This window comes from Scheffersomyces spartinae, assembly GCF_019049425.1.
Source record: "Scheffersomyces spartinae strain ARV_011 chromosome Unknown scaffold_10, whole genome shotgun sequence".
Taxonomy (NCBI): domain Eukaryota; kingdom Fungi; phylum Ascomycota; class Pichiomycetes; order Serinales; family Debaryomycetaceae; genus Lizanozyma; species Lizanozyma spartinae.
The window spans coordinates 426855-438699 of NW_025065057.1; the positions used below are offsets into that span (position 1 = coordinate 426855).

Sequence of the window (11845 nt, forward strand, 5' to 3'; positions counted from 1 at the left end):
GGATTAGGTAATGGAGTACTAATGTGGGCGAAAGTCATGGTTGAAATGGAGTTTAAATAGAAAAGATTTATACCCGTGTTTAGACAAGAGGACCTTAAAATCCACCAACGATCAGAAGTACATTAAATATATTATTTAATATACTTAAGATTAAATTAAAGATTAAAGTAAAGATAAACCTAGGGATAGCTGATTCATACTAACTAACGTCCAGAATTAAGCTAACTATCTTAAGCTTATCTCGCTCGCTCAATTTGCCATAATACTCTACTATTATACTGTGGCACTATACTGAAATACTTTACTACAATACTGCGGTATATACTGTATTATACTTTGCTACCGTAATTTACTGTTGTACCAATCTTATACTACAGTAATACCGTAATGCAACTTTGCAATTCTATATATGGTTGTACTATGGGAGTACTGTTGCACTTTACCTCTGAAGTCTTGATAATTACACTACCTAGGACACCTAGCAATCAATATAACTGTATATTATGGATGAGCTACCGGATGGGTAGCTGTTGCAAAAGACGCATTGTCGCTTAGGAGCTTAATAGATTAACAAGTTCAGAATATTGAATACGAATAAGTTCATAAGAAGGACGTGAAGAATGTTGAGTTGAAAATGAGATATAATTGAGTTGTATTTCGCTAAGATTTGGTGAAATAGAAACTTGAAATTAACTAGGATTCTAAGTATTTTACATATCTGAATAAAGTATAAGACTCAATTAGGATTAAACCTATTTCACCCTAACTGACATAAGCTATCATCCTGAAGGTTACTAGCGAACCTACCATAAGAATATTGAGTTACACACTAGTTTAGATTTCATGTCTAGTAAACCTTTTTACATCTTTGTTCTCCTAGTTCGTTTATGGTATAAAATGATGTGGATTTATACCATTTCTTTTATTCACTTTATAACTTAACTAAGTTAGTATCAATATACAAAATGACAAAAGATATCATAAATGTTGCTTATCAGAGAAAGATATTATATTTTACAATAACATGGAAATAGCACTTACAGTATAATACTTGTGGCTGCCCTTTGTCTTCTATCAGTTTGTGCATTAGTTGTAATACACTTTAAGCCTTAAGGTGCTTTCTATATTTAACAAGGTCCATGGTTATCATTTATACTTAAGATTTTGTTTTTTGGTATCCTTGTGAGTTTTGTTCTCTATTTTTTTGTGTGGAAATGCTTTGATTCATTATTAGGTCCAGCAGATGAGGAATATTCTCACGGTATAGTGTTTCTGGTTTTAGGTGGTCTTTTAGTGCCATTTATAATAGCTGGAATGAGTTTATGCTTCAAAGGCACTCTCCATGAGGAGTCACGCCCGCAATTATTAGGTAATATTGGGATTTTGTTACTTACGCTGGCTTTGGCTTGCTAAAGCTGGTGTATCCGGAAACATTTGTGCTTTCCTTGATCTGTCGCCTATTGGTATGACGATTTGTATTGGGCACTTTTAAGTTAGGTTTTAATTTGGTTGAAAAAGCTGTTAATAGCCCGGAACCTTTCTATATTATAGGAGGTTTCCTGTTATTTAAGGGTTTGCTAATTATTGTCATTAGATGTTGTGTTTTCCGTGTTTGTAAGGGCCTCTTCCGGAGCTTTGTAAAGGAGTTCATAAAGAATATGATAAAGAAGCTTTTAATCAAAATGGTGGATTCCGCACTAGAGAACTAATCATGTGAGTGGTGACCACGGGTTTTCTGAAGTATTGGTTGGGAATGATTTACCTACAAGATTCGATGATATAAAGGGTATGGTGCAGGGTGTATTTGCTTATAATGGGTCAAAAAAAGAGGTAGTAGTAATAGTAATACGAGAGAGAATTTCTACAATGGTGACACGACTTTTCTTAAGTACGCCAAAAATCATTATCAGATCTACCTGCATATGGAAAGGGTACTCAAGCCGTCCCATATACTTTTGTATACATTTGTTTAAAAGGCAATAAATATAACTTTATCTTTCTTCTTTTAAGATTTCTATGTTAGCAACTTAACAGAAAAGATACTATACACACTTAAAATATCATTTTCAATTCAATGACTATTGGTATGGCCCTTTTGAGGAAAGAGTCGATTCTGCCTCAAAAACGGTAAGGACTGCCGCCCAGTCAATTGTTTCGAGTTTGCTTCAGCCAACTAACAGCGCTGTAACCCTGTCAAACTAACTCAATGACTAACTATGGATTTGATTACTGATAATGCCACTCGGGATTTCCTATCAAAGGTGTAGTGTGTATAAATTTTTATTCCCCCGTAAACACACGTCAGAAGATAATGTTTTTTCTTGCATCTCTACTTATAATAGGTTTTGGGTTGATTAAGGTGAGCCTTAATAACAGGCAATTAAACCGCAAGAATTCATCTCCACTTTTATCATTTTATGAAAGTTCCCTAGTGCCTCTTTGGGTTATATGATATATATTTGTTGGGAAACCTTTAATTTGCTCCTCTACCTATCAAAGTGGGAGGTAATTAACGGTTTTATACTTCTGGGTACAGGATGTTGTGAGTTTTTTTTTTGGCATTGACTCCCACAAAGTTTAAGCCCAAGCACGATAACTATAATAAAGAAGATCCACAGATTTCATTTAAGTATATGCTTTGCTGTTGTGGTATCTCTGTTGGTACTTTTCTCTTTCTTTTGTTTAAAGATATTTTGATTCATCATTGGGCCCAGCAAATGATTCTCACGGTATAGTGTTTCTGGTTTTAGGTGGTCTTTTAGTGCCATTTCTAATAACTGGAATAGACTTGTGGTCCCACGGCACTCTCCATCATGAATACGCCCACGGACATCAGGTAATATGCAATTACGTTCCTTATTCTCTCTGGGTTTGCGTTATCTTTTGTTTTCCTGGAATTCGTTCTTGCGTTCGCGCACCGGTGACCTTAGGGGGTGATAATATGTGCTATAGGTTGTTTTTTGTTGGTTCAGAAAGGCATTAAGAGCCTTGGAACTTTCAAAATCATGGGAAGGTTGCAGCTTCTTAACGGTGTGTTAAACCTTGTCATTATAAGTTAGCTTGTCCTTCTTTGTAAGAAACTCATCTCGAGCTTTTCAAAGGAGATTATAAAGGAGATGATAAAGATGTTGATAAAGATGTTTGTAGCCAAAAAGGTGTCTTTCACGCTATAATACTAAACATGTGAGTGGTTACCATGGCTTTCAGTTTTTAAATTTATTAGCAGCAGCTTATAGTTTCCTTTATGAATAAGTTAATGGTCTAAGTAAAAGTTGCGGTTCTTTTGAACTTTCGTCAGCATTCACAACCAAATTACTAAGTGAATAATTATAACGATGTTGTATTGTTGATATCGTCACGTGAGGATGAAAAGTTATTCAATCACGTGATTATGAGGTTGTAGGGACATATTATTGCGAGTAGGCGAGTCTTATAATTGATGGATTCAATGGTAAGCACATAAACTGTTTGGAATCACTAGTATCCATAGCAGGGAATAAGCCAGGTGCTATTGGATTTTGCCGTAGCTTTGTGTTGGGGAAAATGCCATTTTGATTAAAACTATTCTCAAATTCATCTTCATCTGAAGAATATGATACCGAGGGTAGAAGGTCAGGTAAGCGTAATTGTACCGACGATGAAACCAGCATCGTCGAAGACCGCTCAACTTGATCAAGGTCCATGGTATTTTGAGGGTCTTCCCATTGTAATGATTGTTGGAAACACGAGGAGCTCATCCCACTTCGGTCAATGGCTATTATAGAATTTGGTGTTAACTCCGATACCGGCAGACTATCTTGTTCCAATGCGAGTAATGTAATAAGGATGGAGAATGAATAAAGAAAGAATCAATAAATGAATAAAGATACAAAACACTACGAAGAAAAAGTAGCATATACCTTCAAATCGCTAATCCTTTAAGATGACTCTGATCGCCCCAGGTCGATATTACTTATTACAATTCCGTATACCCTCCTCCTCGTAACGTGGGTGTGCGACCCCGAAACAGGAATCGCAATCACCTTACAGTTGTTGCAATTCTCCGATGGCCGCGCTATTGTTAGTTACTTGCCTATAATGCCGTTTGCCAATATATTGCCATGACTCAAAATCAGTGTCCTATCAGGTGTCACTGTGGTACTAATCACATTGGAAGCGCAGGGAGAATCGTTCCCTAATTAGTTTTCAGTAAAGGGCTTGGCAAGTAATTAAAGGCTTTTTCATATTACTTGGGATTACACAATGAAAATCAATAAAATTACAGTCTTTAATTATACAATTGCGTACTACGATTACAGTCGTCTTAATTTTCACCTTTAAACTTGGTGTATACTGCAGGTGGGGCTGTAACACCATCTGTTGATCCATGGCTTGAATTCAGTCCATTGGTCCCTCCGGCAATAGAAGCAGCTGCTGCTACTGCTGCTGCTTGGGCTGCTGAAGTATGAGGTCCTCCCGGAGGATTTATCTCAAGTAATTTAGATTGTAAGGCCAATGTATAGTCTCTCAATTGCAAATTCTCGTTACGTAACTCCTCAATTGTCTGTTTTAGTTGACTGACTTCGGCAACTTGAGCTTCCAAATCTTTAATGTATTTTTCTCTCCGTTGTCTGAAGGCCTTTTGAGCTTGTCTATTTTGAGCAGCTCTCTTGTCACTAGATATTCTTCTATAAGCAGCACCTGCTTTCTTCATATCTTCATCATCTGAATCTATTTGACCTTGAGGTTGTGGACTTTGAGAATGAGCATGTTGTTGTAATTCAGTCAGAAGTTGTGTTCTTTGTTGTTGTTGCACTGCTTGTTGTTGTTGTTGTTGTGAATTTTGTTGCAGTTGCACTGCTTGTTGCACACCTTGTTGTTGTCCTGCTTGTTGTTGTTGCGCTACTTGTCCTTGTTGCAGTGATTGTCCTTGTTCTTGGTCTTGTTGTTGTTGTCTGCGGAATCTTTGTTGGGCTGCAACTGCAACATGAGCTACCTTATTAACATCATCTGTAGGAGGTCTTGAGCCTCTGACACCAACTGCTTTGGAACCCTGAGCTCTGGCAACAGCAGTAGCTGCTACTTCATCTTCAAACTCTTCTGCTCTTGGAAATGTAGGATCAATGTCGTCTCCATGGTCTGCACCATCTTTATCATTCCAGTTGTAGTTCATTATTATTATATAAAGAAGCGGGGCGTGCAAAATAAAAACGTATGGCGTAATATCTTATGTAAGTGGAATTGTTGTCTGGTTTTATTGCTTCGTCAAAATTGGAGGGAGTTTAATGATGATGACAAACCCAAACCCTGTATTATCTAATGTGCAGTATCATATGACACACATTACCGTAATAATACATTCTATGCCTGAGTGTACTTGTTTAGGTAATTTGAGTTTTAACAAAGGATCGAATTACTAAATACAGTAGTTTCAGTCTCCTATTTTAGACTTTGTACCTCAGCCTTTCCCTCACCGTTTATACCTGAGAGAGTTTCAATTACATCAGTCAATCAATACGATTGATTCAAAATAGGTAGGGTATTTCAAAAAGCTTACATAGAGCTCATTAGGGGCTCTCTCCGTGTGTTGTTTTGAGGTGAGGTGCTTATAAACTTAGCATTACGTTCATATCAATAATTTACTACCCAATATTATGGCACAAGATCCGACATCCCTTGTCCAAGGAGTAACTAATGGATTAACGAGAGAAAGTATGGGATTCCGTACGGCGGGACCCTCTTCATCTTCATCTTCATCTTCGCCGTTTCAATCTACTTTAAGTCTGAGGAGAACGTCGTCGTTCTTTCCATCAAGTGGAGTTGGTGGTGGGGGTAAGACTTCAACTTCACAAGGGGCCGGTTTTAATAATTTGATGTCTTCTTCTTCTTCTGGAACGTATTTCCCAACTTCGGGGTCTACTACAGGTGAAAGCTCCAATACTCAAACAGATATCTTCCTGCTGCTGCCTGATTTGGTTGCTTTTGGTAATGGTAATGGTGTTGCTTTGAATACTAATGGATTTAATAATAATCAACCCCACCACCAATTCGCTTCACTTACAGTGAAAAGACATAACAGTTCTCCTTTGATAGGAACTCTGCTATCCCAAATATCTACAAATTCACTGTCCAAGTTTTTCAGTTCCACTGTCTCTGTTCCAAACACTGCCGGTTCGACTTCAAATACGGGGAATATCCAAAGTTCTACCGTCTCAACTAGATCTTTACTGACATCACAGGTATCTACGCCTCCGCATAATAATTTGATTGATTTTGGAATGGATTTGAACACTTCCATCAAACATTTGAATATTAATAGTACGCCTCCTTTAGGTTCTAATGGTAATGGTAACGGAGACTCTCAGAGTTTATTTGGAATGAATTCGCCATCTGCTCCGTACCAACCGATTGGTTCTATTTGGAATGAGAATGTGACAATTGGTGATGGTCTGCATCATTCTCATCTGACAGCTTCATTATCAAAGACAAAATTAGGTAAATTAAATGAAGAAGAAAATGATGATGATTTGAAATTGTTAACTCCACTCTTTACAAATGATTTTGATGATTTTAATGAACCACCTACATCTTCTGGTTCCAGAAACTCGGAAAGTTATCTGCAATTCACTCCATTGACAGCAAGTTCATCAACTGTAACAACTCCAAAATCAAGATATCATAACATTTACAGTTCCAAAGTCAATAATACGCCTTCCTTTATTCCTCGTCAATTATATCTGCTGCAACATTCCTTTTGCAATGAAACTACAACTAATACAAGCACGGCATCTACAACGCCCAGATTATCGGCAATTTCTTTACCAGATGACCATTTGATAGGAAATTCAATATTACAACCATTCATGGATGATGAACCATTTAATCCACATCATCCTTCTGGATTCGACTCCCTTACACCTGAAAGAGCAGCATACCCTATTCCACCATCAAGTAATAATAATGATAGTAAAGATAATCATTATCATCCTCCTACCGCTGCTCGATCAACAGCGTCAAATCTTCTAGCTGCACCCACTTCCTCCTCCTCTTCTTCATCGTCGTCTCGTCGAACTATTGAAGATCAGTTGAGAAATATTGACGAGAAAGCTGAACGAATTATCCAGAGAGATCAAGAGCACAACAGTGCTAATCGGAGTTTAAATAACCAAGAATCTGCTTCTCTGTCATGTTCATCGTCAACAAGTTCTGGGATATTTTCGAATAAAAGTATTCGGGTAAGATTACCAGTTTGTACAACTTCTGTCAAAAATTCAAGATTATTTACAGAGAAAATCATCAGCAATCCCTTCAAATCATATAAGGAGGATTATTGCTCGACATTTTACAAAAGAAACCATCATGGCTATATGTTTGTTCGAGAACCAACAAATATATTAAAAGTTAACACCACGATGTCCAAACTGTGGGTCCAGATTAAAATCAAACTTACTGACAAGCATAATGGAGATCTTATTTGTAAGAAACTCAAAGTTGATGTTAAGGAGTTGCCCATTTGGAAGCCTATCACTGGTGGTGGTGGTGGATCGGGAAATAATAATTACTCAGGACATTCCAATGGGTCTGGATCAGGGGCAATTAAGAGACTGAGGAGACCGGGATCGCAAAAGAATGGAGGATTTAGTGGTGGACGTGGAGGTAAACCAGGGAATGGAGCCCGTTTTCGAGGTCGTGGAGGAGGATTTGGTGGACGGTCATAAAGGGAATAGGTGCATTACAGATTATTACGATACAATACAGTGACAATATAAAAAATAGGTAGCCCGGCTTAAGAATATGTATCGTGGCTTGAACATAAAGTAGCTGAGTATTTCACCGGAAACCAACACGATGAATAAAAGGGTACTATTAATGAGTAACATTAGGAATTAGTGTAGATCTATTATATGGTCATGGATATCACGTGCTTAATCACGTGCTTAAACAATATGTGCAGTATGTGGGAGTTGAAATTTGGTCAACTCCTATTGGTTGTCTTAATACCACATAATAACCATTCGTTATACTTTCAATTATCATCCTAAATAAAAATAAACTAACTTGTTTTCATCTTCAAATAGTGTGACAGTTTGTTACTCCCTCGAATCTCTTGAAGTATACTACTATAGATTGGGTACCTCTTTGACCTTACTGTAACCATAAATCTGACCACTACAAATTCCCTAGTGTGTCGCGCACACTTTCTGCGACGTAATTCTCGACTCATCTGTCGTACGATCCACTCACCAATGGGCAAATTGTAAACCCATTATGGAGTCGTGGTTTGGTACATTAATTGTATCGAAAAAGTTTTAACCAACCAAAACACACTATTTTATATAGTTAACCATTGACAATCAATATTCTTTCCTAGACTTTTGTTTTAGAACAACCCATTCATCCTTATCGTCATGCTTGCATCCACATTACGTGCTTCCTTAAGAGCAAGAGCTATTCCCAGTGTTTCTCGTTTCGCTGGTTTCAGAGCTGTGAGAAACTACTCTGACCATCACCTGGAAACTTTTGAAGAATTCACTGCTAGGTATGTTTAAATGAGCCTAAATGTGTGTAAAAAGCTGAGAACAAGGAATAGAGGACATTGTTATGGTCTTCATCATTGACCAACTTTATACCAATTGTCCCGGTACATATCTAGACTTCCATTAAAGTCAAAGTTCCATTTTTGAATCACACTCCAATACCTTAATCCAATTACTAACTCGTTTCTAGATTTGAAAAGGACTTCCAAGAAGCCCCAGATTTGTTTGAAGTCCAAAGATTGTTAAACAATGCCTTCGCCTACGATTTAGTTCCAGCTCCTGCTGTCATTGAACAAGCTTTGTTGGCCTGCAGAAGAGTTAACGACTACCCTACTGCCGTTAGAACATTCGAAGCCTTGAAGTATAAGGTTGAAAATAAGGAACAATACGCTGCTTATTTGGAAGAATTGAAGGACATTAGAAAGGAATTGGGCATTGATTTGAAGGAAGAATTGTATCCTGAAGCATGAGTGAGTCGGATATTCCACACTCCTAAATTATAATTTTTATGTCATAATCACTTCTTATTCCAATATATTCTTTGAGTTGATCAGTAATTTATAGGTAAATGTATATCTATACCGAAATAACCGTTTGGTAAAACATGGTCACGATCACGATCACGTGATCACGTTTTTCCGCTTAGGTATAACCATTTCTCATATTAAATCAAAAGAGCAACGCAAATAGTGGCAAGGTAAACCCTTTTTATGTACCATACCTCTTCAATTCACTATTCAGGCTCTCACTATAAGAACAATTAATACCACAAGAGAATAAGAAAATTATGGGAGTATATATACCACCTCCACCACCTTCTGGTAATGGTACAGGGGAAGCTCCTGAAGATGAATCAACAAAGCAACGTCAGAATAAAACTCCAGTCACTGAACAACAACAATCAAACACTTATGCTTCTAATATTGCAAAGATCCCCACCGTCAATAAGTTACTAACTATGATATTCCCCAATGTGAAGTTTCCTCAAAATCCAAGTTTTGGTCTTCGAATGTGGGGCCCATTGGTTCCAGCATCAGATAATCATTTGGCACTTTATGGACTTGCTACATTCCAAGCAATGATTGGAATGTATATGTTAGGAAGGGCACGAAGACTTCGTAAGGCGAACTTTCTAAGGGCGGGAATACCATATCCTAAAGGTAGACTTAGAGATAATTTAATACTAATAGGTGTGGGGTCAATAGCAGTTTTCCAATCTGGGTTAGAATATTCTAGACTACTACTTTTAGGATCTATGGATCCTTGGAGTGTTGAAGCTTCTCATTATCGAAATATTGCCACAGAGAATGGGAAGAAACCCAGCGCGTGGTTTGGAGCTTATGACTCCTATACACCTATGAATATAGATGAGTATCGGAAAAAACTTCGGAGATATATTGAAGTGAATGAAAATTATATGAATAAAACCAGTGAGGCATGGAAATTGGGGAAAGTTTTGGATTATCAAAAATATTCTCTGGTGTATGATAAAATGGTGAAACAAAACCAAGCGTTAACAGATGATTTATTGAAAGGAAGATTGAAAGATATGACTGAATTAAATAAAGCAGAAAGATTGGATGGCATATTGGAGGGATCAAGTGATGTTCAAGTAGTTGAAGACATACCAACTATTCACTTGGGAAACCATAAACTAGATTCGGATGATGATTTAGATTTTGTTTGGGGTTATGTCAATCCATGGGAGGAATTAAATGGAGGGGAGACCATCATTCGATTATTTCCAAGATCTCTTGAACGAGTTGATGAATTACTGGCATCTACAGAAGAAAATCCCGAAGACCACGAGAAAACTCAAACGAAGACTCAAACGGACATTATTATTAACGAAGGACGGAAGTAGTATATATTATATTTGCATTGCTCTATTTACATGTATCTATAACTTAATTATCTTTCACTAAATCATCAGCCCATTTCAAACTCTTGACAGTATCATGATCATCTTTTAAGTAAGGCTTGTCAAACTTATTCAAATGATTTTTCCAAATCAAAGTAGCAGGATCTTGATCTGGTTCAACCCACTCAAAGCCATCACCGCCAGTCATCCAATAAGCTTGCATTTTAATTTCCTCCATGTTATCTCTTGCTTCCAAAAGTCTAATTTTCTTCCCGTCTCTTGTATAGCCTGGCTTTAATGTATGGCCTTGGAAAAATGGATCAACACGACACAACTCTTCTATTAAGCCTGGGGTTGGTTCATTCCCCGAAATCCCTCCACCATTTATATTAATGTCTGCATCAACAATCTTAGAACAGAAAAGCATCTCGTCTCCATGAGTGTACCAATGAGTATAAAAGGTTCCTCTTTGCCATGTCAAATAGTCTCCACCAGACAGAACAACTTGTCTACCAAATTTAACCATACTAACAAAAAAGGATGAGTTCACAAGGTAAGTGACTAACATCAGACTTATACCCGATAAATGTCTCCAGGCTTCAGGTAATATATCAAATTCAATAAGATATTCCACTCCAAATTTAGACATTAATGAAATCCCCGCTGCACTACATACTAATCTGATAACACCAGATCTAAACTCTTTAGCTCTGTGATCCACATAATTAGGGTGACCAACAGTCATATCAGTCAACTTGAGAGCATTCTGTAAATCACCGTTGTAAAGCGATTGACGGAATGGAATCAATGCAATGGATCGGTCAATGAAAGCTGTAGGGTTTCTCTTGTAGAACTCAGACACTATAAGAATGTTCAATTTGGTGGGAAGCTTTAGTAACATTAATCTCACCAATAGTTCCTTATCAAATTCAACTGTGTCCTTAGAAAGAAGTTCCAATACCTTGTTTTGTATAGAGACATTGATAGGGTTCTCCCAGAACTTGTCGTACTCGTGAACTGAGGCTATAAGGTTTCCACATGCTCTTACGGCCTCAACAACTGCATCTGTTGGTACCTTTTCGGTGGTATTGATGGTTGAGTCTATCTTTGATGAAAGAGTGGGGAAGTCGGAGATGTATGCATAATTATTCTGTATTATTCTACCCACGTGGAATCTCCGAGCTAATGGAATCCAAGTCCGTTTAAGCATGGCTTTAGGTTGAATGAATAGTTTTTAGTTGAGGACTGGATCTTCGAGGGAGATGAAGTGAAATATTCAATTAAGAATCAGCTGAATTTTTCGCTGCACCCGGTGCGAAGTTGGTAGGTGCACGTCGTCACTGGTGAACGGAGATTCTTACACTGTTAGACAAGCATGCTAGTATTTATAATTAAACTCTTTCAAAACTATCATTGACTACGTAATTGTTCCTTTAATCTATTCATTTTCTTTTCTTCTTACGTTTCT

At 37.4% G+C, this 11845-nt stretch overlaps 5 protein-coding genes across 5 annotated transcripts; 3 read left to right on the plus strand and 2 right to left on the minus strand.

The window, feature by feature from the left end:
* Positions 1-4303: 4303 nt before the first annotated feature.
* On the minus strand, positions 4304-5152 carry CAP4 (Cap4p; the record flags this gene model as incomplete). The annotated part of the gene is made up of 1 exon (XM_043191354.1): positions 4304-5152. The coding sequence occupies one exon, from the start codon at positions 5150-5152 to the stop codon at positions 4304-4306; it is 849 nt and encodes a 282-aa protein (XP_043049366.1).
* A 481-nt stretch (positions 5153-5633) lies between these two features.
* Positions 5634-7697, plus strand: KQ657_000513 (uncharacterized protein; the record flags this gene model as incomplete). The annotated part of the gene is made up of 2 exons (XM_043191355.1): positions 5634-6930; positions 7060-7697. 2 exons carry the CDS (start codon positions 5634-5636, stop codon positions 7695-7697), a joined length of 1935 nt encoding a protein of 644 aa, XP_043049367.1.
* A 690-nt stretch (positions 7698-8387) lies between these two features.
* Positions 8388-8986, plus strand: COX6 (cytochrome c oxidase subunit VI; the record flags this gene model as incomplete). Its single annotated transcript, XM_043191356.1, has 2 exons — positions 8388-8518; positions 8707-8986. The coding sequence occupies 2 exons, from the start codon at positions 8388-8390 to the stop codon at positions 8984-8986; spliced, it is 411 nt and encodes a 136-aa protein (XP_043049368.1).
* A 317-nt stretch (positions 8987-9303) lies between these two features.
* MGR1 (uncharacterized protein) lies at positions 9304-10380 on the plus strand (the record flags this gene model as incomplete). The annotated part of the gene is made up of 1 exon (XM_043191357.1): positions 9304-10380. One exon carries the CDS (start codon positions 9304-9306, stop codon positions 10378-10380), a length of 1077 nt encoding a protein of 358 aa, XP_043049369.1.
* A 43-nt stretch (positions 10381-10423) lies between these two features.
* Positions 10424-11587, minus strand: KQ657_000516 (uncharacterized protein; the record flags this gene model as incomplete). The annotated part of the gene is made up of 1 exon (XM_043191358.1): positions 10424-11587. The coding sequence occupies one exon, from the start codon at positions 11585-11587 to the stop codon at positions 10424-10426; it is 1164 nt and encodes a 387-aa protein (XP_043049370.1).
* Between the last annotated feature and the right edge of the window lie 258 nt (positions 11588-11845).